Below are 27,871 nucleotides of genomic sequence, written 5' to 3' on the forward strand. Positions count from 1 at the left end.
TTTAATAACACAGCATTTTCAATAACTATATAAAATGACAAAACAGGCATTGGTTTCCTCAATTTATTTAAAAAATGAAGAATTAAAAAACAGAACGTACCACAATTTTCCTGAAGTATACATCATTAAAAGAGCCTCTTACAAAAAAATAAAAAGCCAAATACACAGTATAGTTCTTGCATATTTCTTGTTTATAGATAGAAAGATGGCAGATGCCTTGTGACAAAGAGCAGTGTCTTTTCTATACAGGGCGCTGGCTGGCTAAGTTGGTGGAGGGCTCAAACCCTATTGCTAAAAACAGAATCCTGGGATGATCTCTCAATGCTTATTAGTGACTGGGTCATTGTCTCTCACTCTCAAAGGTCAATTTCACAGTCCTCCATGAAAGACAACCAAACAACAGTGATTGTATTTGCAGACTTTAGAGCCCTTTATGACAAAAACAACTTGATCATCAGAACAAGGCACCACTCTATAAATACATTTTCTATGCATCTAGATATTTGTATAAAGAATGCAAGAGGAAAAGCATCTGGAGGGGGGAGGGGAAGAAAGAGAGAGAGAGAGAGAGAGAGAGAGAGAGAGAGAGAGAGAGAGAGAGAGAGAGAGAGAGAGAGAGAGAGAGAGAGAGGCCTGTAGTAGTCATTCAGCCAGTGAGTGAAGGGATCACCATCAGCTGGTGTTAACTGAGTGTCACCTGCTGACTATTGCAGTCTTACAGTTAAAAATCCCTGGTTGAGATGATCTGAATCTGTATCCCATTGTTTAACTGGATAGCCACAGTGCAGAGCAGATTTTACTCTTTAACATGCACGCCACAAAAATACAGATACAATATTTGCATAGTTGTTAAATTCACTTATGCATTGACAAGTTACAGACAAGTCCTGTCTCTCTCACCGTTATGGCCAAATGCATATACATAATTACAAAAGCTTGTTTGGGGAAAAAAAACCCCAAACCGTAACAAAAACCTCCCCGACCCGTTTAAGAAAATTAAATGAAATACACAACAACATATAGTAAAACTGCGGTAGGAAAAGGTGATCATGCTATGGAAAGTGAGGGTGTTTATCAAGAAGTTCATGTGGCTAATAAGCGTAATAAACACAAAGAGTGGGGTTAATTTATGCTTTCTCTACTTTTTTTCCCCTTCAAGCTAACATCTATGTACAATGTCTAGGAGGGATGACAGAATTGTTCAAACACAAACTTATATAATTTAGCAACTTGTGACATTTGAATGACTAATGAAACCATCATTTGCATAATTTCATACTGAGGTTTTAATAGGGTCAGAGGGGGCATTTGTTGTTGTGGCAACAACAATGAGAATGCAAATCAGGAAGCGTTCATGATTACAGTACTGGGAGAGAGACGTTGGAATGAGACTGCAGTCTTCCTTCCTCCAAACCTTCAATGTTTCCTTTGTATCCTCATCTGGCTCCTCTGTCTTGTTGTCCTTGCTGAAACAGGTCCCATGTGTTCAATTTAGCACCAGAGGTGTTAACAGTCCTCTATCCAGGTCAGAACAGTACAGCTTATGGCAGTCACACTGGCTTTTACACTTATTGACCCAGACAGACACTGAAGTCACTGAAGTGTATGCAAGAAATCGCACATCTACAGATTCTGTTTGGGTTCGCTCACAAGGCTAGAGCAGTCCGACATTCTTTGCCTCAATATTTACTTGTACATTTACGAGACAATTGAGACCAGGTATTTTTATATGACAACTAGTGCTTTTGAAATCCCTTCACTTAAGTAGCCAGACACGTGTTGGAGAAACTCGTGTTGGAGAAACTCCAACACGTGTCTCCGTCTCTCCTGCATCAGCATTAAGTGACATGCAAATATACAGATGAAGCGTGTCGTTAAGAAAATTACAGCTCATGTTGAGGATCTAACGGTGCTTTGTCTTTGGTCCTGTGTGCAAGGCCACAGTTATGCCACTACTCAGAAATTATATCATCATAATTATAATTACAGTCAACTGCTGAATAAAATACACAGACAGAGCTCAATTTTGATACAAATATTTCTACCAGGGAAGAATATAATCTTTTACTAACAACATGTGAATCTGATGTCCTATAATACAATTTATAACCTCACACTGCCAAAATGATGCTGGCACTGAAAGACCTTTGTGAACACTTCTGTAGCACTGGGCTCTCAGTGTTTGTAGGTTTGTACATATGTATGTGTGTCTATATTTTTCTACAGTACAGTGAGCGCAAATTCTAATCTCATGTTGTCCCCCCCCCCCCAAATCTCCTGATGACCGTCTGGTTCAAGCTTGCTTCAAATAAACCAAAAGCAACAGCCTCTAACTCTCTCCCCGACCCTACATTTCTCTTCTTCACCTCTACCTTGATCTTTCTTACACATTCCAGGTTTGCCTTCTTATGATTTTTTTCTCTCTAACACATTGCCTCATCTCTTTTTGGCCCAGTGCTGTAACAGTTTCACTCAGGTGAGGCAACTCACTGACCCAGCAGAACTCAGTGGAATAAATAAAAGCGGTAAATACAAACAAGTCTCCATTATTAACAGCATGATTACCTATGGTGCCACTATTTGTAAATGTTTCTTTGTGACCTAATGACAGTAAGGACCCTCCAAACAAGCACGTCCTTAATTAAAAACTTTGTGTAACACACATACACACACTTTCTTGCATGCAGTATTTTCAGTAATGAGGGCTGCCTACATGAAGCCCAACAGTTAAAAAACTGTACTGAATAGAAAAACAACGTAATACATTTTGCAAAAGACAATGTTGGTTTCACTTGTTTTGATTAGAAAAAGTGCATCTCTGTGGTACTTTGGCATAGACTAGAAATAACACTATATATCAGCAGTAGTATCTCAATACATCTTCAAACCCTATACATTGGCCCTTTAAGGCTTCCAACTGGTTATAGCTAACTTGGCAGGCAAACATAGGATTTCTCCTTTACTGTGCATCTGCTACTGGCAATAATGTAAATTATTTTCTAGCGTGCATGTCTCTGGTGTGCGTATGTGTGTTACAGCAGATCGCACTCACTACATTTTGTTAGGCAGCATCTCTCTCAGCAAATATATTGCATAATTTTTTTGGCACCTCTCTACAAAAACGAGCTCCCACTCTAAAGTAGGATGTCTCATTTTTTTCTTTTCTTTGTATACCTCTCTACCAAGCACGCACGCAAACAGACACACATACACATGCACATATGTCCCATCCCATGTTTCATCACTGAACCACTGCACTGTGCACTCTAATGCAGCAAAGGGTCCAGGCATGACTTATGAGTGTAGGAATTTCCAGGGAAGCCTCCGAAAGTCACTCTTGCACTCCAAACCAGCACCAGTAAAAATCTAAACAGAAGAGAAGACGAGGGAAAGGTTGAATGAGACAACTACATGTCAAGTTAATGAGATTGACGATGAACAAGTACGTCATTTCCACTGGGGATGGGACAGGCATTTCCCCTCACTTTACAAAATCCTATTCCTTTCCTTTTACAGTTTCAGTTCAATTTTGTCACTAAAATCTCTCTAAACACTGTCCTACCTCTTCACAGCAGCAAAGAAACAAAAACAAAAAACGCCTATGAGAAGAGCTGAAAAAATAAAATTGATTTGCTTATCAGTGTTGTCTTCAGTTATTACATCTACAAGTGTTTTGGGGACCTTTTTGCCCTGACCTTCGCCTTCCAGGCTACATACAAGCTGAGTGTTGTTTTTGTCCTTTAAAGCCTGGCAGGAGGACTGCAGATAATTCTCAAAGCTGAAAAAAGTGCTTCTGCTTCTTTTTCATGTTTTCTGTGTAGAAAAATAATCTTAAAACATTATTTTAATTTATAGATGATTTTCTCTTAAATGATGCAAAAAGTGACTATCATGTCTCTATAAAGTAAACTAAATATGATTTTAAGAAGGTTTAGCACATTAATAATCCATTACATTAATATGCACGTTAACTTGATCTCCACATTTAAAGCACTTTGTAACTCTGTTTTGAAAAGTGCTTTAGAGATAAAGTTTATTATATTTATTATTATAGAAAGCCTGATAACCAATTTCTTTTTTGGCTAGATTGATGCTGGAAATAAGAAAAACATATTAGCTCCACTTCTGAAACTAAACCTATGACCTTGATGATGATTGACGAAACTTCAGAAACATTAAATTAAATTATACTTGATTGTCACTTCGAGTAGCTAGTTCTCACCAAGTGGCCAGCAGGTGGCGTGGTCTCACTGGAAGTTACCCCCCCCAAGCGAGAACTTGGAAAGGGCCTCCTGCAGCCTGTGGTGCTCCTCTTCTACAGTCTGCAAAACACAAAATCAATATCACGTTAGTAACTGAGGACAGACACACACACACACCCCCTCCACCTCTTAACATCCTCTCTTCGTCTCCCTCACCGCTTCTCTGACACATCCCATTCAAAGTGCTGGACATAATAGCCATTTTCTGAGAAGTCCAATTTCACAAGGCAATTTTCAGCCAAGCAATAACAGCAGTGGTTAAATGGTTTTCTATTCTCTAGTTTCTCTTTTGTGCCATTTTGGCCCCATTTGTCTAAAGTATACCACAGCTCACTCCTTACTTAAGTTATCCTCAGTGAAATCCTTGATGTCCAACTATGTTTCTTATTCCAGTCGGCTCCCATCTTTTGTTCTGTCTCTCATCTTTATCTACCCCCGTCACACTACCTGCTCGCAGTTTCTCTCCCTCTCGGTTCACCTCACCTGTAGTATCTTTAGTTGTTCCTCCAGACTGTGAAGCCTCCTGCACACTTCCTCCATCCTCTCCTGGGACAGCACCAGGGGCGCGCTGATGCTCCTCTTCTCCTCTCCCTTCGCCCCTGCACCTTCTTTTTCGTTCTCCTCCCACGCTCCCCTGTCTGTGGTCTGGCTTTCTTCTGTGGACGAAAAGACTCAATTTGAATGTGTCATGAGTCAGCTTTGCTTTGAATTTCAGTAAAATTCAAACTATAATAACAAAATCTTGGATTGTAAAGCTCCCTGGTCATAATGGAACTCCTAATATTGTTGACTTTCTATGTAATGTCATTTTAAGCTTTCAAAGTCTGACTTACAAGAAGAAAATGGATTCTGCCATTATACCAAATAATTATTTTGGGAAATGTACGCTATTCATGTTTAATAACCCTTTTGAATATAAAAGGACAGGCTTGACAAGAAAATGGTACATGTACAAAATATGTGAAAGAGAAACGTGTTTTTTCATATTTTGACTGAACTTTGTTTTTGTTTTTAATGAGAGAGGAGAAAATGTTTTCCATTCATGAAGCATTGAAGCAAAATATTTGGATCAGAAGCTTCCCTTAACTAAAATTAAACGTGATGTTTAAAGGAATAGTTAGAACATTTTTAGAAACACACTCATTCTCTTATTTGCAGAGAATTAGATCCATACAACTCTCATATCCCTCCATTAAATATGATCAAAGAGCCAGGAGACAGTTAGCTTAGCTTAGCGTTGAGACTGGAAAGAAGCAGAAACAGCTTTCCTGGATACATCCAAAGTGCCTTTAGCACCTCTGAAGGTCACTAATTAACACGTTATATCTTGTTTGTTTTGTCAGTCCAAAAAACAAGGAGGAAAAGCAAGTTGGAGTTTTACAGAGTTTATATGCTAGACAACTTCTTGGTTGTGAGCCATGTCTGGTAACGTTAACCTCACGGCAGATGATAAGACTTCAGGAAGTCACTACTCAATCTGGCATATTACCTCCATAAAACTGCAACATGGCATTTTCACACTTTATTACTTTAACATGTAGAGATGAAAACAAACAAGATATCCGATCTTTACGCTAAGCTAAACTAACGGCCTGCTGGCTCTAGCTTTATATTTAGGTTAATAGTTTTCTCAATCTGCTGATGTACCTCTCTCTCTATTTAAAAAAATAAAAACAATAAAAACAAAAAACACGAAAGCCTACCTGTCGACTGACAGCTCTCTACTTCCTGACTGGGCCTCTCTGATGGCTCTTCTCCATTTTCTTCATCAGGCTGCGAGTCTTCCGATAGACTGATGCTGCCGACCAACAGTCTTTTCAGCGAAATGACTAACACAGGAGACACGTTCAGTGGTTTTGTTAGAAGGTTAAAAGCTAATATGAAAGAAAGACAATTGTATAAAAAATTATCTATAAAAGTACAAGAAAGACCCTCATTCACCTTCATCCAAAGCACTGTTGGCCACCTTCTCCTGATAGCTGTTGGAATGGCCTATCAAGTCGAAGCCTTTGTCTGACAGGAAATCAATCAGCCTGTGCCTGGGGTCTGAAGACTTGTCATCCATCAAGCTGTCCTTATCGCGATCTACAGACAGACACAAGGCTTAACTTTGGCTGGAGCTTTCAGAAATGTGTAACAGTAACAAATTTGTACAATTTATTAAGTGTTGAGGTGATCAAGGACTGCGTTCTCACCACTGCTGCTTTTCAAACCTCCATTCTCAGTCGGGCTCAAAGGGGCAGACAGCCTGACAGAGATAAAATGACAAAAGAAATGAGATTTTGAGATGAGTGAACTCTGGCAGGCGATGAATATGTCTTGCTCTTTCAACAGACGTGTATGCACACACGCACGTGTACACACACACAAACTTTGACACATACGCAGTGGGACTGAAGGGAGCTCCTCCAACAAGAGGCAGCGGCAACTTAAGGGGTGCTCCACTCTTCTTCAGATCATCCACAGCTGATTTTATCACATCAGTCCAGCTGTGAAGACACACAAATCACATTACAATTCATCCTATAAATTACCTTCTGATAACAAACATGATATCTATGTATTTCTCTCTGATACTTACATTTTCCTCTCTCCAACAGACTGAGCCACCAGTTCATAGATCTGAGCACCGCTGTCCCAGGTAAATATCACATAGAAGGCCTTTCGATCTGACAGAACAGATAAAAAACAAAAACAATTGGTCAGCTGAATGATTAATCTCATGATGAAGTTACTGTACTTGTCTGTAAAACAACTGTGTGCGGCTAACCTGTGGCCACTTCCCGTAGGAAGACCGAGTCCAGCTTGATAATAGGGCTCAGCATCTGCTTGCCCTCCTGCACGGCGATGTTACTCTTGCTCTGGCATTTGAGGACCATCTTGTCATCCTGCCTCTGGAGGAGCACCAGCAGGTCTCCAAGCAATACACACTGCACCTCTGAGAGGCAGGGAGGAGAAGGGTCGGGACAATGAGGTGGAAGAAAGCTAGATAGAGAGGTCGTCTGCTATCTGTTTTTCTACACAGGGAATGTTTTATGCATATGGTTTCATTACTTTATTATTATTATTTTTTTTATCATTTTATACTATTATACAAATTCCACAAATAGTTATATTAATACTTATGGCCTTGATTGTTTTGTGATAAACAGCAGTTTTGATTTCTTCTCATTTCTATTGTGTGTGCATCTGTTGATCCAGGCAGTAAACTGCTGCATACAATTGCCCATATAGGAATAAATAACGCTGAACTAAATTGAGGTTATGTTATTGTACTGAACTGGATGTAAAAAAGGGAAGTCAATGGGGCAAATGAGATCTAAAATAAAAACAAAAAAAAAAGCACCTACACTGCAGCTGGGTTTCATTTTGTAGCAAATTTAATATACAAATTTGAAAACGGGAAATGAAAATAGAAAAATCTGATTTTCTCAATATCCCAAAACAAACCTGCATTTGCCTTTTGGAAACAGATAAAATGCAATCTAAGGTTTTTTATATTTATAAATTATATTTATTTATCAGATAAAGGAATAACTGTCCAAAAATGAACCAGCAAACGTCTAAAATGTCAAAATGTTTGTCCTTGTTTCTGCAGTAGAACAAGTAGGACTCTGATAATCCCTGGCACTTTTCATGCATGTGATGTACAAGCAAGCATATATTTACCAATTGCCTTTTCCTTTGTGACTTTCCAGGTCAGAGGACCTTCATATAGCATCTTCTTCTGAGTCAGGTCGATGTTCTAGGAAAGACAGAGGCAGAATAATGAGAACATGTCTTAAATGTCCATAAAAATCTTGAAGAACTAAAGTCTGTAGATTGCAGAACTTACACCCACCTTATATTCAGTATAAAGCTCAATACTGGGTTTGAGCCCTGATGTGTCCAATCTACGCTGGTAGTCCTTCAGATTCTGGGAATATAGAGAAAGGTCATGGTCAGACAGAGGACAGACAGCACGGCTCTGAAGTATAAGTAGTCTAACAAGCAGAGACCTTCAGAGGTCTCAAAATGAATTTGCTAGAGTCCAATTGGTGCTCAATCACAACAAAACAGTGTGTTGAGTGATGGATTGTGTGTTTCTCACCAATAGGTTCTCCATCACTTTGACCTCCTCATTGACATGGTTGAGGATCTTTCTGCAGCACTCTGCGCTCTGCTGGATCCTCTCCCTCTCAGTCGGGTCCTCTGTGGAGAGACCGAAAACACAGAGTTGAGGAAAATACAGCTTTCACAGCAGAGCCTAAACAAAAGCCATAAATCATGGGTGTACACAAAAATCTGGGACAAACTGCAATGCATTGTTTAAAAGTTTTGCTGGAGTGCTTAAGTTAGTTGTACAAATATTGTCCACATTTATCCTGTGTCATGATATAGACTGGCACATATGGCTTAAAACATTAGCATAATAATAGTCTGCATTTTGATTTAAAAATGTGTCACTGACTCATAATTTACATACTTACACAAACACAAGGATTATCATATGGCTGCCATATGCCATAAAACATTTAAGTCCATGTCTCAGCATGCAAAATCTATATAAACACCGGATGTGGACACATTAGTGGATTATGTACCTTTCCCTTTGCCTTTTTACACAAACCCAGATTTATAGGAAATATGATGATATATACCATGTAACAATATATAACAATATTGTTTATACTGTAGTTGATATCCCTTAAACATCAGTGGATGTATAATACTGCTGTGGGCAATGCTGCAAATTGATGAGCAGGACTGCTTTAAGGTAATATTGGATATTTATATGATTTTTGCATCAAATATGTAATAGTGGTGGCTTGATTGGTCAAGTATTTAATTTGCTGAAATATCAGCTATATCCCTTTTACTCATTGATCCATTAACAAATTAGCCAAAGGTTTTGTAAAAAAAAATGATCATATCACAGTATACACATGATCTCATGTTTACAATTCTGCCAGGGGCATAGTGAGCCACAAATAGGCATAAGACACACACACACCTGTGCTCTTGGCAATATTCTCCAGCAGTAATGGATATTTGGTCAGTCTCTGCATCTCTATGGGAATTATGTCTTTAAGCTGCAGCCTGCGGCACTGGGGCTTACTCTCTGCCTCCTGGGATTAAAAGACACGCACAAAGTCAGAATGAGAGCACATGATTATGACCACTTTTGTGTCTTCTTGCATGTCCATGCATATGTGAGTGTATCCATGAGCATCTTTCTGTTTTTTATATATATATATTATATATATATATATATATATATATAAACTCTAGATCGTACCAGTATGAAGGAGTTGAAGCGTGGCTCTCTCCTCTGTCTGCTCTTGATCTGGTCCAAGGCCCACGACTGGTGACTGCAGAACCGGGCTGTCAATTTCTGAAACCACTCCCCCTCTGTACCTCCAAACTAGCGCACGCACGCACACACACAGACAGACACAGAGACACACACACACACAAAATAACAGTGTTGTGCTGGCCAGAAATAAAGACCAAGAGGAAAGACAGTAAAGACAGACTAATATAATGGTCTAGCTCTTATAGCATTTATATAGATAAAAAGCTTTCAACATTTGTTAAAGCAATCTGATTTTGGCAAAATTACTGCCAAATTATGTTGAATTTAATTGTCAGCACATATCAGTTGGAGATTTCCTAAAAGCAAAACAAATACAGGGAGAAAAGAGAAACAGGATGCTATAAAGAGAAAAATTATGATGACTCACTCTGTTGAGCACTGTGGTACTGATGGATTTGACTATGAATTTATCATCCAAACGCAGTTTCTTCAGGTTCTCGTAGAAGTTATCTGGATTCACAGCCAGAGACAAACAAATAAACATTTCACTTTTAAAATACAGTCAGCTCTTCTTCATACAAAGGTCACCAACCACTAAAACAATGTTCTCTGTCATGGGCAATTTTAAAAAAGGATATTTTTGTGAGTGATGTAACTGTTGTTGACTTCTGTATTATTCTCGACTGTGCACCAATTTATATCCTGTTCAAAGAGACAGGTCGTCCTTTATCTCTGGCAACTAAGCAGCTTCATATTATCTGCCCAAATGGATTTCAGATTACAAATTTGGATTCACTGCATAAACGTTTACTTGTTGTGTGGAAGAAGAGCATTAGCTTCCCAGATCATGTGTCTTACTCTGGGAGCATTCAAAAACATGAGTAAGAAAACGTCTCTTTGCAGCAGTGCTCACAGTGCATTTCGATTATCTCATCCAGGTTGGGGAAGATGGCGGACAGCTCAGTGGAGGTCAGGAGCTCCTCTCTCTCCAAAGGCTTGGAGAAGACCATCTGAAGGACACTTAGCATCCGCACATGGGCATGCTCAGTTGCAAACAACTCTGCGAGGGGAAAGGGAGTAGAAACGGAATAAGAAATGCCCAAAATATCTTCACAACAGGATGACCTGCAACCTCATTTTATCTGCACATCTGTTTCCTTTTCATCATGTGCTGCTTCATCTCTCTACTCACCATTGATGACCTCCTGCCTCTTGGTCTCTTTCTTGCTGAGACTGGACAGGCTTTCAGAGGAGGCCAACTCTCTCCAGTTGGGCGGGTCCTGCTCAAACTCCAGGAGGCGTGGCTCTATCTCCTCCAGCTGTGGGGAGGGGCTGGTGGGGGAGTGGCCAGGCCCTTCAGGAAATAAAACCGGTCCATCGGAACTGAAGAATGAAAGAAGCGGGAGAACGATTAATCTAGACTGGTTACTATGACGTAATTTAAGTATGACCCACGACGTAATTCAAGTACAATCCAGGGGGCTATCAAGTGATGTGACACACACTGTGGCGGCACAAGTGGAGGTTGTTGACTATGGAACAACAGAAGCTGAGAACAGCTGGCTGTCTTAATTATTGTCTCAACATTGTCTTACCATTAGATAATGGAAGGATGTTAAATAGCTAGCTAGAGGGTATAGTGGATAAGCTATCGATCAATGTCCTGATTTTATTTCTGGAGCTTAGATACATTATCAAAGTAGAGCCTCACATGAGCAGCAAGTAGTTACATGTTAAGATTGTTCCTCAAAATCAGCCAACTAACTCGCTATTGATAGCTTACAACACAAATAACAGTTAATGGTTTAGTTTTCTGTTGCATAGTAACCATCACATGATGGTAGCTCTAATCCACCCCACTAAAACTTTGTGTTTATTTTGTCCTCTTCTTCTAGCCTTGTTAATCTACCAGTCTTGTACTTTGGAAAGCTTCTCTCCACTGGGCCTCCATGATGACAGCAGCTGCCATTGCAAGGATTGCTCAAGAAAAAATACAAAGAAATGTATTGAAATCTTTGAATGAACTTGACTTCTGTTGGCTTACACAGAATCCTTTACTGTTTTAACTTCTGAGTCCTGACAAAGTCCAGCTAACTATGTTGTGTATTTATACTTATCTAACAGCAAACTAACCCTTGATAAAGGCTAAGCTGATGCTTACCCAGTGGTTAGCCCCCTAAAGAGCTAAATGTCTGACCTTTAACTGAAAATGGAGAGTGCTGTTTAACTGTTAGTCGATCCCTGTCGGTCACAGCACAGTTCAACTATTACAGACAGTGTCTGAGTCAGTAAACCTGTCGGTCAGATTGATTGATTTAGTTCGTCTACAGGAGACAATGCACAACTGCCTGTTAAAAATAAATCGCTTACACAAAGATTAATTGAAATATACAAGTGATCTACCAAATGGTTCCGAATGAGCCAGGTTTGTTTGATCCATCTATCAATATTCTCATTACTGTCTTACCAATTATTTTGTTTAACTGCCTTCTGCTTAATTCAGGACTGCTGCACTCATTCTGTTTTATCCTGTCAGTGTTTGACAGCCTGTCTGTCCCTGCTGTGCACCTCTCCAATCAGAGAGCCATTAAGAGGGGGTTTGTCCATCTTACGGATGGAGAAGCTGGGGGATGAGCGGGGCAGGTGCTGTTGTCAGAGTAGACGGCGGCTGCAGGTCCACATCACTACGGGAGCGAGACTGTTTGGCCCGGGCAGAGCCACGGCGCCGAGAGGAGTGCCGGTCCACGCGGGCACTCTCGCTACGCGCCACTTTCCTACTGCAGGGAGGGAAGGTGGGAGAGGATGGGGGAGGGATGAGAAGATATAGGGACAGAAGTGAAGCGAGGAGGAATTGGAATAGGAAAAAGAAAGTGGGAAAAAAGGAAGGACAGATGGATGGGGGGAAAATGAGACCACAGGGGGGAGAAGAAAACAAGAATAAAAGGAGGAAATAAAGAGATGCCACAGAATGAAAAGATGAGATACCAAAAGGCAATGAAAATAACACCAGTCATATGCAGTCAGCATGCACAGACATTGGTGTTATATATGAGGGTAAAGAGGAGGATTAATAATTTAAGGTACAGCAGTACAGGATGTATACAAAAAAAGAAGTTGATCAAAAAGGAAAAAGATGGAGAAAGAGAGTAAATGAGTGACTATGCAAAGTGAATATGCATGACATACATACTAGTTAGACAATGAAACATATGGAGTATGCTTCGTATACTGTAGACATGACAACAGTATGTTAAGAAAGAAGCCATGCAATGCTTCTACATGATGTCTGTTTTAAGTTTGGCAACTTTAATGGTAATTTATGTCAACAGGTCTCCAAATCCACACAAGTTGCATTCACATCAACTATAAATAATCCAACTGACCTCAACAATCAAACGTATTCTACTTCCTTCACAAGCAGGTATGATACTTAGCCACATACTGTTTGTGTTATGCATCAGGAAAGCAGGGCTCAATGTGAGGGGTGTATGCGTGTATGTGTGTGTGTTGTGTGATCAGTATATGGCCTGAAGCATGTCCATGACTCTGTCAAGGCGCTGACACCCACCTTGTCTTCCGTCTGTAAAAACACGGGACACCACATCGTTACACACTCGCCTTTATGCAACTATTGTAAGCCACAGTAGCAACCATAACATGCAAATGCAAATCCCAACACGATATACTAAAGATGTTTTCAGAACCACTGTCAGAGTAGCATGCCCAATACGATGCCAAAGCCCCTGGTACGACGTGTAACCGCACACACTGTGGAGACAAGCAGGACAAAGGACGGGCCGTCGCCACAATAGACACAGACACCTTGAAAAGCACACGGGGCGAGCAACAAAAACAAATTAAAAGTCATTGTTCACCTTTGACTATTAAGTAAATAGCAGCACAATGTGAAGATAAGCTACTTAGTCTACAGCTAAGTTTTACAAAGTTGCTAATCTTCACATTTTTTTTAAAGCTTTGCCAAATTTCAGATGAAATATTAACATTTTTTAAAAGTAAGCTAAAATTGCTGACTTAAATGCCAAACCTGTTTACTGGGTAGAAAGTTGCAGCATAGAAAGGCTCATCTGTACTCAGTGCCATATAACCGTTAACAATTACAAATGTCTCAGTGTAGGAGAAATCGCCAGTGTACTGAGCTACATGTACCTGAATCCAATACAAAAACAAGATAGTCAGAACTGCACAAACAATGCCTATATGCAACAAAAACTGCAATGAAGCTCTGTTGTAAACATTACGAGATGCACAACAGGACACACACAAAAGAACACAAACGGGACAGAATGATATTAGGAAGAGAGCACACATGCCGTTGTGAGAAGAAAAAGGAGAGGGGGCATGAGGGAGAGGGAAGGCAGAGGGCTGGACGGGAAGACTGGGTCGGAGTTCACCTGGTGAGGGTCCTTCTCAAAACTGCAGGCTCTGTTAGCTAGCGAGCAACGGGCAGCATGACAAAAGCTTGCACACAGCAGGGACAGACTGCTGGGGGAGTTTTACCACGCTCCCTCAGCCTGAGCACTACAAACACGTTTCACTTCCCCCTTTCCCCTGGCTGTTTGGTCTACACAGTCTTTACACCGAACACCTCCCATCCAGTCTAATTATAATCCCATTACAATCTCTAATCCTGTCATTTCTTACTCTCTCTTACTGTGTCACCTCCCGGATGCAGTCGTATTTATTACCACCTCACCTCTCTTTCTCTAGATTTTCCTCTGTGGTAGTGTCGCTGGGTGAGAGGGGCTCCCCGATGGTCACTCCTCCTCCCAGCCCGACAGGGGACACATCACCCCCGTCTGACAGGGTTGGAGGCTCTAAACGATTGCTTGAGAGGTCTGGAAAATTAGAAAAGGGGGCGAGAGATGAAATGTATTGTAATTTTTCAGCTGAAACATCATTAGTTGGTGCTTTTATGCAGTAAATGAACAAATGTAATAAAGGTAATAAACTAACACATTTAAAAGAGCAATTAATTGCTTATTCAATATTACATTAAATTATGCATTTGAAGAAGATCATTCTATTTCTATTTTCCTAATCTGTGTTTAAATGATGAATTAAAGATGAAATTTTAAAATGGAAATGCACCATTTATTTTGAGGAGACGTTGAAAATGTTACTTTATTTAAGTACCAGTACATAAGTAAAGAGAGTGATGGGGAACGACATGCAAAAAGGTCTACAGCCTCATGTGAACCGATAAGCCTTTAATTATACTCCTTAACCAATCAGAGTTCCTAATGCCTCTGTCTAAAATTCTGAATGTATAACCTCAATAGAGGCAAGGCTCTACGGATGACAAAACCGGTTAATCCACCACTTTGGTCCAGACTGAAATATCTTAATAACTCTTAGATGGACTGTCATGAACTTCTGTCCAAACAATCATGTCTCCAGATGAAGAATTCTACTCTACTCTTTGGAGACAGTGAACATGGTAGACATTATACCTGCTACACATCAAAATGTTAGCACTGTCATTGTGAGAAAGTTAGCACGCTGACACCAGTACAGCCTCACAGAACCTTTAGCATGGCTGCACTCTTGTTTGATTCGTCAAATTTATCAACTGATTATAATTAACACACACACACACACACACACACACACACACACACACACACGTAGCACAGTCTAGTCAATAAACAGGCTTACTATCAGTGTGTGAAGTCTCTGGGATGTTGGCGATGTTGATGTTGTTGCCTGAGCCGTCACAGATCTCTAACCCAGGTACGGAGGCAGGGGCTCCACTGGGACCAGACTTCTTGCTGGGGAGGGAAGGGGCCGCAGGCTCAGTCAAGGAGCCTCTTCCGGAAGCTAGACCCTTACGCTCAGGATTTACTTTCTCCTTTTCCGCTGAAGAGGGTTGGGGGAGAGTGTGACAAGTTTACCCAAGCTGAACTATAGGCAAAACAGGTGCAGAAAAAAATTACCCAAAAGCACTTTAGACAGTGAAAAAGGTGCAGAGACTTTGTGAGATAGACGAAGAGACAGGATGATTATGGTGCAATCAGGGCATCTGTAGTAAATGAGAGGGTTAGTTTGGTACAAGAGGACACCCACAACCCTGCAGATGAGATGAGTGCGCAATGTGTGAGGTTTTGTGGTGATTATAAAATATACAGTACCACTAGATCTAACCACCCTGGGACATAGAATTGACTAAACAATGCTCCACCCCACATCCCCTCCCAGTTTGATTTGGGACATGCAGACATGCTTATGGGTTGATTAGTAGGGATGGGACCATTCTATAGATAAAGGGGGGGGTGGAAACTCTGGATGACTAGTACCTTCAGCCTCCGTTTTAGGTTTGACCTCAGCTGTAACAGGAAAGAAGGGCAGGACATGTTCTCATATGCAGACCATTCATGGGCATCAATATCTAAAGATACTACATATAGTTTTTTAAATATCACTATAATACATAATTAATATGATCTAATGTAAAATTAGAGATTATAAATGCTTTCTAAGATATTATAATATGGGTTCATGTGTGATGTTTGCTAAGACACAAAAGTAGATACATACTGTTGCCTGCAATCCAGCTGTGGATCCCCGGAAATCCTCTGGGTTTGGCCTTTGTGGGTTCATCCTTCTTACTCTGGAAAGATAACACACGTAGGGAGTAAGAGAGAAGGACAAATGAAAAAGAAGTCAACTCCAAGGGATGCAAAAAGTATAAATGCTTCCCCACAAAGGTTTGGCTACAGTGCCCTACCACTAACTCATTTGTTGACTTGTCTTGATTACGGATTGATTTGTTTGTTTGGTTTCCCTAACAGGAAGGGGTGTCTTCCCTCTATATAGGCGAGGGTAGCTTACCTTTACTAGTTGTCTCCTGAAGAAGCCTCCTCTGGACTTCTTACTGTCAACTGCCCTGGTTTTAACGCCAAGGTGCTTCATGTAGAAGGCCACTGCTGAAAAGATGGATTGGCTATGGGAGAAGTTCAAGAAAGGTATGAATTAATAATATCAAAAATCGTTTTTGTTAATTCTTTTTTTTTTTTTCATGATTTTTTTTATTCAACTTAAATTTGTGGTAATGGTTGAGCCAAATTAATCTTTTCTTTTTTATAGATGCATCTGTCCTTAGCATATTTCACGTTAAAGGCTGCAATAATGTATAAAAATTGGTTAGACTTGTTTACAGAGTCTCTGGTGTCGCTGATGATAATGCTAAAATGACAAAATGGACGGTGCAAATGAGGGAAGAGAGTGAGGATGACAATAAGGATGGGCAGGCGCAGGGAAGTGGTAAGAGGAGGTGGAGAGTTGAAGATGTCCAGAAAGAGAAGGGGAGGGAGCAGAGAAAAATAGGACACAAAAAGAAAAGGAGGAGTTGAAAGAAATAAGAGTTGGAAAAAAGACTAAAGGGAGGAGCATCTGGGGATGTGCACACAACAAAAGCTTAAGTGTCTTGCATCTCCAGTCACAGTTTTACAGATCATGCAGTCTGAATACATTGAATGCAACATAAAGAACTTTAATCAGACCAAGGACCAGAACAGAACAGAAGTATAAAAACCCATGTTGTGAATGACAGAGTTTAATAACTAACTGTATGTGCAACAAATTAATCAAGAAATACAAATTTAAGAATGCATTTCAGTCACATTACAAGATAATGTTATAGAGGAAAGTGACACTTGAAATAAAGTACAAAAATATACTTGTACACAAAGTATGCAAAAATCTTGGGGTTTGACCACACCCAGGCTTGAAGAAGACATGCAGAGATCAAATCAGCTCCATGTTCACAAATAACCACTCAAACATAACACGCATGCAAATAATTAAACTTCATTTAAAAAAAACCTCTAAAACTCACCATTTGTCCTCGTCAGAAACAATCGAAAGTCTGGTGAAAAAAAAGAGACAGGTGTCAGTGATGTAACTGTTGGAAAGAGACAAAAGCATAAACAGACTTGCTCATCTTGCAGCATCAGGCTCACCTCTTCTTTTTAAGTAGCATTTTTCCTTTCTCTTGTTCGACTGATTATTAAGTGTGTTTTGGGCCGGTGGAATCTGAAGCGACTAAGCTTTTCCTGATCCAACTCAAAGCTGACTGACTGTGTGTTGTTGTGTTCAGAGCAGAAGCTATTGAACATATTCTAAAATTTCCACAAAAAAGAAAGTAAAAAACAAAACAAACAAAAAAAAAAAAAATCAACAAAGTAAAAGATGCATCAAAAGATGCACCTCTGCCCAATTTAACAACAATTTTAAAATCAACTTGCACTGTGAGTCAAAGTATTGTCTCCAGACTGTCTAAAACTCTATCTGCTCTGGTTTGTCTCTCCAGTAAGCTGCCTGTAAAGGGAAATGGTCCAGCACAGCGGAAATGTCTATTTAACCCTGTTTTTGTCTGATGCAACATGCAGGCAAGATCGTGGAAATTGGATACTCATGTTTTGCTATGAACATAAAGAGTGGGAGGGGTTTCCCCGGGATTTCCCTGCATAATCCAATCAAATGGTCCCATTGCCTCATTCTCATCACCGGGGAGGCCAATAAGAAATAGCTGGGGCGAGGTCACTGTGTTGTGGTCGTGTGTGTGTGTGGGGGGGGGGGGGGGGGGGGGGGGGGGGGGGGGGGGGGGGGGGGGGGGGGGGGAGGGGATGGGGGTGACTGGGTGCAAGAGTGTGGGAGAGAGCAAGAGTGAAGGGAATAGAGAGATGATTGTCAGGGGGAACGAATAGAGTGAAACTGAATGTATCCTTTGTGCATTGGAGATAGAGATCCAACTGTGTGATAGAAAATGAGTGAGTCAAAAGCTGGATCATGTCTTTGATACAGACTGCTTTGCAGGCTGTGTGCGTCTCCACTGACAGCGTAGTTATATCCACAGGACGAGTGCATCTCCCTTCATTTCTGTTGTTCATTTTTTCCTTCTGACAAGATGAAGTTAGACAGTCTTCTGCCCTCTCCCTGGCCTCCTCTCCCTCTCTGTCTGACTCGCTTCTTGTAGAGGATAACACAGTGTAGTTTGCCATGGGGTCAAGGATAGATTAACTTTACCCAGATCTCTTGCTTTCTTTGTTTAACCGTGTCCAGGGCAGGAGCTATCCAGCATCGATAACCCTCTGGCCCTCTCTCTCCCCTTTACTCTTCCACGGTGTAACACCCCTCCCCTCCCTTCGGTTGGCAAAATGCCAGGGGAGAGCCTTCCTGCCAGCGTGGCACTGCTGACTCCATCTTTTCCTCTCTGCCTCTTCATTTCCTTGTTGCTCTATTGTACTCTCTTCCAATCACTGTTCCCTCTCCGGCTTTCTAGTCCAGTGAGCTTGTATTTCATCTCCTGCTGTATTTGTCTCTGTGTGCTTTGCACTAGATTGGTTATGTGCACACAGCGTATGTTGAATATACCCACTATGGAGCTTTGTAAAAAAGTGTAGTGCCAACTTTAGAGGGAACAGATCCAAAAAAGACCGCTTTTCCAACTTATCTGACCGACCAATCATCTTCTCAGGTTAAAGAGTAGTGTGTGATAGAGAGACTGTATTTTCCCTACTGTGCAATTAATATTTCAAAGTCTTCTTTTAATAATATCCTCACTCATAAAATCCCTGTTTTTTCTTGTGTGTGAAAATTGCATTTCATTTTTTAATCAGTCATCTGTCTTTGCACCTAATATCAACAGTTGCTCTGATGCAGTGGAAATTAAAACAGGAATACGCAAAATAGGGGTGGGGGCAAAACTGATACTTAGATGCATCATGATTCTATTATGTCTCGATGCAGAAAAGTCAGTAATCAGAACTGAATGTCCCACCCCCCTTTAACCTGCTGCTTTAATAAACTTTAGATTGTAGATCACAAGAAAACCACTGCACATATGCACCGTACCACAGCAATATGCAATAGAGTGTTAACAAATTAAAGCATATGGTCAAAAGTTGTCTGTGAAGATTCTCAGTCCTCCCGGTGATGGTAATCCAATGTGGGTTAAAATCAAGGGCAACTGGACTCGGCTGAAGATACATGAAGACGTTTCGTTTCTCATACAAGAGGATTCTTCAATTTTGACTGACTACTAGGGAATCCCAGCTATTTAACCTCTGTGGGTCGTTATCAAGCTGATGGATACCCCGTGGTTCATTAGTGCTCCTGGCTGTTGTAATGGCAGTCATTATGGTCACTGGAGTCACCTGAGGTCAAGTCTGAACGACCGTCATTGGCATTGTCACATGTGGCCAAATGTGAGCATTTACTCAATCTCCTGTGTCCTCTTTATGCTCCCCAGGGAGGACAAATGGTTTGAAAGGAGTGAAAGAGGCCATTTACACCAAAGTAGAGAAACCACCTCTCAACATGGGGAGGAGGTCTGCGACTACTTAAAATGCTGTCCTTTCATCCCTTCCCAGGAGATTGAACAAACGCTCACATTTGGCCTCATAAAACTGTCTTAAAACACATCTGTTAATTTTATTTATGCATCTCTACAAATACGCTGTTTTAATAGCAGCAAGAAGTCACTCAGTGAGAAAAAATAAATAATGCATATAAATCAGATATTCTCATGCATCAAAATGCATCGATAATTGTTATACAATCGTATCTTAGCCCTCTGAATAAGAATCAGATTGCGACGTACATAGAGATTCACATCCCTAATGCAAAAGGGACCAAAGTCAACCTTGATGGAGTGTCCTGGATAATTTGATAATACAATAGGTTTATGTAATGCTAAACAGTTTTAATTATTTCAGCTTCATTTCAGAGAAATCATCTTTGTTTTTTGTCATTTAGGTATGGCAAATTGCAGTAAATGGCACCTTATTTACTACAGTCATCCAAACACTGACCCAGAATCCAAACCCATTTATACTGCTGAATGTATCAGGTTTCTACAAAGTGTAATCTTTTGCTTTAAATAAGCGTTGTCAGTACATACACAAAAAATGCTCCTTGGGAGTCGCAGCTGACCTCTCTCTTTGTGTCTTTATGTACACAGGCTTGCACATTAATGCCTTTTTTCAAATAACCACATATTTTCTAAAACAGTTACTGTCCTGAGGATTCAACTGGGTGAGTTTCATGTCCATTCAAGGTTTTGAAGTTCTCCAACTGCCAGTCACCTAACAATGTCTATGACGAAAATGAATGTGACTCATACTTCAGGAACCCTGGTCACCCAAAATAACTCCTTCCTTGTTGCTATTCTGTGGAAGGTACACAATAATAGTACTCATGTCTACAACAGCTCCTAACAGCTCCATTTTAATGCATATTTTTAGTGCTGTAAGAAGCAGTAGAAGAGAGAAATTCTCACTGTGTCTCAGACATCTTGTCCAGCAGGTTCTCAGCTACAGACTTCTCCTTCATCTCCATCGGGATGCGGTCGGTGGGATAGTGGCTCTCCACGTCAATAAGCTCAGCCTCGTTGGGTGTCATACCCATCATCCTCTTCTGCCTGTGCAAGAGAAAGCATAAGGAGGCAGGAGTTTAGCAAGATTAATACTGAAAACAAAGGACTGATACGGTATGCTGATGAATGTTTTCAGTGAGCAGACCCATAATGTAGATTAAGAGGGCTGCTCAGTGCAGTACCATGCCTAAAATATGGCCATTCATAACAGTTCCAAGTGGCTGCTGAAAAGAAACTTTTTAAATTCATGAAACAAATTTTTATTATCTTCTCCGTGATGTCCATATTTGCTTATTTTGTGTCTTTTTAGGTTTGATTTACTAAAAACATTGCTCCTGAAAAATCAGCTCACTCTGAAATCTCAGATAAGGTCATTTTCCTGTGCGTCTAAATCCAAGGCAGCCCATCTAAGTTATTTTGTTCAGGTTAAAAAACAAACCTAAGCCGAAGCCTAAGCACCATGGAGAATGCTATTATACAGAAAGTGAGAAAGAGATAGATCAAGACACCCTTTTTTAGTGTTCATGATCCTGCTATTCACAGTAAACGCCTTCAAGCAAAGACAAATGTATAGATGGCTTTAACTGTGAAGGAGCCAAAGTAAAGCTGCATTTCGACCAAAGGAATTATACCTCAGAACCAGGAACCTTTGGCGGAACTCACTGCGTTTTCACCGAAGGGACCAGGGTCTAAATTTAGTACTAGCGTCTTTATTTTATGCCCCAAAATGTCCCTGCTCGGGGGGTAGTAGTTTCCGAAAGTACCTTGGGATGGTGGGGCTTGCCTTGGAGTGACATTCTGAATGAATGAGTAGAGGCTACTGGCTTTAACTGGAGAATGTTGGGTGTTCTTCTATGACTGCTCCTCTCTTTCCCACCTTGTTTGCAAACCAATAAATCACAATCAACAGTCAGATTGCACACAAGTCTCGCCGATGTCCGCCTGAGATTGTACGTCGGCTTTAAATGTATTGCTCGGAAATAGCAGCCAGCGTGCAGTGGTGGGTTTACAGCAAACAGCTGATAGAGGTAGCCTATGCTAAATACTGGGTCCAAAGTTGTTGTTTTAAGTTTTCATCAACCAGGAAGGTTTTATACAGAGCCAAAGTCGGTTTCCTCTTCTCCAAAACAAATGGAACAGCTGATTACAGCAGGTAATAAGCATGTTAAAAATCCTGTTCCTCCGACACTCAGGCGGACACAGACGTGAGTCTGGCCAGTTAATCTGCAGCTCTTGTCGGCTGGAAATGTTTTAATAACCTTCCAAACTGTCGCAATTTTATTTTTGGGTTGCATTCTCTGTGCTGTAGTTATTTTAAGAACTTTATGGCTTCATCCAGTTTGGTTAAACGTGTAACAAACTTTATCGTGTGTCTCTCCATTATACTCCCACACAAAAAATCAGTTTTTAATGGTCAAGCACTGCCTGTAGTTTTTCATTATATTCCAATCAAATCTGATGTTTCATTTATGAATGTTGCTCATGGATAGTGGTTACTAAATAATGAAGCCTCTGCATTACTTTGAACGGTGTACAGGCCTATGTCACCTGGTTAATTTGCCAAATCTTCGCAGGTCTTAAGACCACAGTGGAAACACAGACAACAGTGGGCTGAAGGAACCTTTTAGTTCCTTGAAAAGAGATCCAGGGACTTAAAATTCCCGGGTAGTTTTGGTCGAAACGCGGCTCTAGTCTTGAGTCATCAGTCACTGGCATCAGCTTAAGGCTCATGCAGACTACATGACTTTCAATGTCGGCAGATCGGCATGCTGTTCAGACTACACAACTTGCTGTCTTGTGACGGGAGTCTTGAAGTCACTGTGGTGTTCACATTACGTGACTGATTGGTGAGAGGGGGTCACACACAATGCGAGCTGAAAACGTCTGTGTCACCTGATGGCTGTTATCCAAACCACGTTTTGTCAAGAAAACATGTGAAATGTGAAACGGGAAATGACACGAACCTACACACAACAGCTGTTGTTTGTTATTATAAAGATAGCAATTATAAAGACAAAGCACACGCGGGCAGCAGGGATTGCTACAAAGATCACAGCCTGATGGTTGCCGAGCTTACAGGCTGGCAAATCAGGCTTTAAGGTGAACTAGGCTTTAGTGTAGTAAACAGGTTAGGTGAGAAGCTGGATGGTCTTAGTGCAATTTGGATGTAATTTTAATTGGTAATATATCATAACATGAATGTAATCAAAGCATGCAATGCTTTTTAATTAAGCTTAAAGATTAAATTATATGATCAAAAAACTGCTTCCTCCGGGATAAATTACTCATTAAGTTTATTTTGACATTAACAAGCATAAGGTGAAGCCAAAATTGCAAAATGGTGCGTTGTAATGTTGAATGGTTAAAAACTTCTAGTTAGCGGGTTACTGCATGCAAAAAAACCCAAAAACAAACAACTGACCAAGGTCATTTAAATTATGAAACCTTACATCATTACTCCATTACTCACTCACTGGGTTTCCTGACCTTCCCCCAACCATAACTCAAAACAAAGTGAGCTTGCTGGTTAACTGACCATCTTTTTAAATCTCAGAAGAGCATTAATTTCAGTAGTTCTAAGGAGAACGAAAAATAACGATACACACCTATTCTCTTTAGGTCTGAGCACAGTTTATACAGCAGAGACATTCCTAAGTGACATTACAGTGTACTCACTTCATGATCAAACCTTACATCATAAGGTCCATCAAAACATGTCAATCATTAGTCCTAAAGCAGAGTGCTGTGGTCAAGACCGGAGGCAAATATTGTGGATCTACAAGTATTTGGAATTAAGACTTTGCCAGAGTTCAGAATGTGGATTCTCACTTAAAATCTTCGAGCTGTTTCGCCACTTCAGCGGCCTGCAGGCCCTGAATCTCGTGAGCATAACGCCTTTGGGTGTCATCAGAGAGGAGATCTGGACGGGTTCGGTCTATGGGAAGTGGGGACAGGAGAAGTGAGTGAATGAGAAGTTGTGATACAGGGAAGAAGATATGTGTATAATTACTTTTGATGAATGCAATACAGAAAAATAACTTACCCAATTCATAGGATATAAGCTGTGGTATTGCCACTCTGAGAATCTAGTTTGGGGAGCAAAAGAGAATTTATTAAGATTTATCAGTCTAGCTCTAATGTTAAGTATTTTTAACTGAGGAACGAATATTTTTTACTTAGTTGCCAGTTTATTAGGTACACCTAGCTAAAACTAACGCAGTCTAATACAATAGTCCTGTAGTAAACCTTAATGATAGATATAATGTGCAGTTTTTGTTGAAAAAAAATACAACTTCCAAATTTAATTAAAGTCCCCCTCTCTAAAACATTTGTTTCATTGGTTTTAGCTAGGTGTACCTAATAAACTGGCAACTGAAGGCATATGATATGGATAATTGTTTCTTTGTTATGTGATAACCCAAGGAAAGATCTGTGTGCTATCAACTGATTAGAATCCAAATAAAGGCTGCAGTACCTACATATCCCCACAAGGGGTCATTTAAACATTAGAAATAAAAATAAAAAACAACTGAGACACATATTCCAAATGGGAGATACATACGGTCAGTGACATTAAAATAACCACATGGGTCGACTTTAAGTCAATGGGCTTATAAAAGAAATGGGGTTTTAAAAAAAGGGCTTTCCCACGATCCTGACAGGAAGCTGTGGGCTCGGACAGATGGAGAGACAAACAGGGAGCCAGTAACAGACATGCACGTTGCATGAACTTTGAGGAGGAAATAAAACAGAGAAGTGACAGAGGCCAGGTGTGCAGGGAGGAGTGATGAAAAAAGACTGAAACTGAAGGATGCTACACAGACACAGAGTATAGACAGAGCAAACAGAGCCAGCACACATCCGCGAACAGACTCCAGCTGCACAGTATATCAAATTCCTATTGATACAACACAATATGAAAAGCTATAATGTCTCTACTGCAATAGGTGCTATTTTTTCTAAATTGATTTTATATAATACACACCACCAAAGAACAAGAATTTGTGACTAACCGACATCCAGGGAGGATTAATTCAAGGTGAACTGGACTTGATTGATTGAAAGTACTTACTATCGAATATCTTCAATCAACTCCAGTTGCCCTTGATTTCACCTCCTCAGATAACCATGACCAGGATGACTGAGAATCTTCATACACTAACTATCTGACTAACTAACACAACTCCCCAAAGCTAAAAATCACAGACATAGAAAAAAAACAACCAGCAGCCATAAAAGTCTAAAGGGAGATTTAATCCTAAAGTCCATAATTATAGAACTACAGAAAGTGTTTCACCCACAAAACCATGCAAACAGTCATATAGCATCTGCAACATCTGCTAAGGTAATCACAATAAGGTACTGGATCCAAAAAGTTGCACCCGACCCAAAGAAGAGTGACACATAAATTACTGCTTATTGCTTGCTCTGTCACAGTGTGTGTATAAAGCAAAATACAGTAATAACATCCATAAACTTAGGCTAGATAGGTTGCACGACAAATATTGCATGTTATCAGTGAGAAGTCCTCCTCTCTGTCTGCCATAGACAAGGCTTTGTGTTTTTGTTTGCACACATCACACTCTACATTCATTAGTCTTTCTTGACTATCATAATTATCCTTATTTAACCTAAAGTTTACAGTAAATTGAATTTGTTTCAACTGCAGTCATGTGGGTGTAACAATCAGACAATATCTTATGCAGTGTGCTACTTACTGCACCCTTGTCCAAGAAAGTGTTGTAGAACTCCACAAATTGCTTCTTGGTCTCTTTGGCACTGAGGTTTTTGAAGAGGTCAGCGTGGAGGTAACACAGCTGAGAGAGGGGAAACAGACAGAAAATCAGTGAGTGCTGAGGATTTTCAATAGCCTTTAATCTCCTCTATGCTGTGTTAATGTATCCCTAAATTTCTGTGCCATTTAGGTCACACACTCATATGATATACTGGCATATCATAATGTATAAAAACTCACTTAGTTTCACCTGATGTAGTACAAAGATCCTGCCATAAAATGAATAAACGTTGCATCAAATCACTGTGACTAATTTGGTAGTTTAATCATAATGACATTATCTAATAAAATAATAGTCAGTGTCATTTCAGCCATAATCATGCACATACCTCAATCTCAATAATTAATTAAAGGTGTTATTTTTCAACCTGGTCCCTATTTTCCCATGTTTTTGTGTCTATGTGACAAATGGGGACAACTTTTTTTAGAAATTGGTCCAGTATTGAGCAAGCACGCTGCAGTTGGCAGCAGCGAAACAGGCCTGCAATGTAATCCTCTTCAACGATCAACATTTTTTGAAGAGTAATTTTTGTTTAAAAAAAAGAAAGCTGCTGTATGGTTCTATTTAAAGCCACTAGACTCCCTTGACAAAAACAGTCATTTTACCTCACAGAACATGGGAGTTGCTGCCTCAAAAGGTTAGTTAGTGATTTGCGAATTTGTGTGATTTTGGTGTTTTAAAGGGTTAAAAAAAAAAAAAAGTCACACAATAACACAGATAAACAAACCTATTGAGGCAGTGGTAGACCAGAAAGGTTAAATGACTGTTTTTGTCAATGGAGTCTGTTGGCTTTGAACGGAGCAATGTAGCAACTGTTCAAGGTTAAACAAAAAAGGGATCCTTTCAATAATGGTGTCAGACACTTTATAATAAACAATCTGAGCTTTTCAGTGGCAAAAACAAGCACTTTAGTGGTCGTACTTTGACAGTGCACAATTGCCTGCATAGATTACATTGCAGCTCTGTTTCGCTGCCGCCGACTGCCGTGTGCTTGCCCAATGCTGTACCAATTTCAAATAATGTTGTCCCCATTAGTCACTTAGATACATAAGCATGGGGTCCAGTTTGAAAAATACCTAAGTTACCATTAAACACCATAATAACTGTCTTCTATGTGGGGTAGTGCGATAAAACCACTATCCCACAGATTCAACAACAACGATTCTAGTTTTTTAAAACTATGATGAATTAACATGCTTGTCTATAGACACACTACACTTCTGATTGACCTTTATTCTCTACATGGACCTCCATGAGTTAAAGGGGTAATAACGGACAGTGTGAGGGAAAGAGGGTGTCATTGACTGTGGGAGGCAACAGTACCTGAGTGGGTCACGGTGTCTGCATGCAGAACAAAGTGGAAAGGACAGGCATGCTTTATATTAGCACCGACACACATGTAGTCAGACACACACACACAAGGGGGAAAGTCTTTTAATCCACACTTCAGTAAAAACTCATAGGGAATATGTGCTGTTTCATACAAGCTATGGCTGCAAAATAAATCCTTTAATTAATCCTTAATCATGTTTGCATGACTTTTCAATCAAGCACTCTTTATTTACATGTAAACTGTCTGATCTTTTGTTTTGAGGACGCTGTGATTTTCTGTGTCTCAAACTTAGCTGGCTGCAGACCAAGTTTTGTCACCACACAGAAATTCTGCAGTGCTCGTTCTGCTTCCCTTAATGTGGAGATGCCACACAACTCAGTTTGTGAACAAAATGTTGTCATAGCCAATGAAGATTACAGCCAAACCAACAAAAAATAAGACCCAGTTTGTAATAACAAAAGGAATGTTTAAGTGCAATAACATTATATTCTATTGTTAATTGAGTAATCATCACCAACTGAATCATTAAGATTCAGCAGATTCATTTTAATGATTATTTTAGCCACAATCGTGCAGTTCTATCAAGTTCCAGCTGGAGGTGACATCTGGGTGGCCTCGGGGTAAAGACTGTATCTCTCTGTCCTCATTTCCTGTCTGTATTTGTACCGACACTATCCAAAAAAACCCCCAAAATATATATATATATATATATATATATATATATATATATATATATATATATATATATATAGTGTAAGCTAATGTAATGAATATTTTCAATGATTTTAA

At 40.1% G+C, this 27,871-nt stretch overlaps 1 protein-coding gene across 7 annotated transcripts in view; it reads right to left on the reverse strand.

Moving 5' to 3' along the window:
- Positions 1 to 49: 49 nt before the first annotated feature.
- The window catches only part of arhgef1b (Rho guanine nucleotide exchange factor (GEF) 1b), a 46,134-nt gene continuing 18,312 nt past the window's right edge, over positions 50 to 27,871 (reverse strand). For 3 of the 7 annotated variants that reach the window (XM_046043943.1, XM_046043942.1, XM_046043944.1), the window contains exons 4-32: positions 25,672 to 25,770; positions 23,997 to 24,039; positions 23,783 to 23,888; positions 20,858 to 20,998; positions 17,414 to 17,443; positions 16,408 to 16,519; positions 16,114 to 16,186; positions 15,873 to 15,902; positions 15,235 to 15,435; positions 14,273 to 14,414; positions 13,127 to 13,138; positions 12,171 to 12,335; positions 10,751 to 10,941; positions 10,472 to 10,618; positions 9,986 to 10,068; positions 9,541 to 9,666; positions 9,256 to 9,370; positions 8,353 to 8,453; positions 8,104 to 8,178; positions 7,932 to 8,007; positions 7,033 to 7,200; positions 6,844 to 6,931; positions 6,647 to 6,751; positions 6,458 to 6,510; positions 6,204 to 6,347; positions 5,966 to 6,091; positions 4,746 to 4,918; positions 4,223 to 4,322; positions 50 to 3,366 (exon numbers count right to left, since the gene is read on the reverse strand). In XM_046043943.1, coding sequence (XP_045899899.1) covers positions 4,248 to 4,322; positions 4,746 to 4,918; positions 5,966 to 6,091; positions 6,204 to 6,347; positions 6,458 to 6,510; positions 6,647 to 6,751; positions 6,844 to 6,931; positions 7,033 to 7,200; positions 7,932 to 8,007; positions 8,104 to 8,178; positions 8,353 to 8,453; positions 9,256 to 9,370; positions 9,541 to 9,666; positions 9,986 to 10,068; positions 10,472 to 10,618; positions 10,751 to 10,941; positions 12,171 to 12,335; positions 13,127 to 13,138; positions 14,273 to 14,414; positions 15,235 to 15,435; positions 15,873 to 15,902; positions 16,114 to 16,186; positions 16,408 to 16,519; positions 17,414 to 17,443; positions 20,858 to 20,998; positions 23,783 to 23,888; positions 23,997 to 24,039; positions 25,672 to 25,770 — 3,000 coding nt within the window. In that variant the 3' untranslated portion in view covers positions 50 to 3,366; positions 4,223 to 4,247. Of the gene's footprint in view, positions 3,367 to 4,222; positions 4,323 to 4,745; positions 4,919 to 5,965; positions 6,092 to 6,203; positions 6,348 to 6,457; positions 6,511 to 6,646; positions 6,752 to 6,843; positions 6,932 to 7,032; positions 7,201 to 7,931; positions 8,008 to 8,103; positions 8,179 to 8,352; positions 8,454 to 9,255; positions 9,371 to 9,540; positions 9,667 to 9,985; positions 10,069 to 10,471; positions 10,619 to 10,750; positions 10,942 to 12,170; positions 12,336 to 13,126; positions 13,139 to 14,272; positions 14,415 to 15,234; positions 15,436 to 15,872; positions 15,903 to 16,113; positions 16,187 to 16,407; positions 16,520 to 17,413; positions 17,444 to 17,537; positions 17,813 to 20,857; positions 20,999 to 23,782; positions 23,889 to 23,996; positions 24,040 to 25,671; positions 25,771 to 27,871 lie in introns of those variants that run through there. The other 4 variants (XM_046043946.1, XM_046043945.1, XM_046043947.1 and 1 more) reach the window with 4 other exon arrangements.

This window comes from Micropterus dolomieu, linkage group LG03 (genome assembly GCF_021292245.1).
Source record: "Micropterus dolomieu isolate WLL.071019.BEF.003 ecotype Adirondacks linkage group LG03, ASM2129224v1, whole genome shotgun sequence".
NCBI classification, from domain to species: Eukaryota; Metazoa; Chordata; class Actinopteri; order Centrarchiformes; family Centrarchidae; genus Micropterus; species Micropterus dolomieu.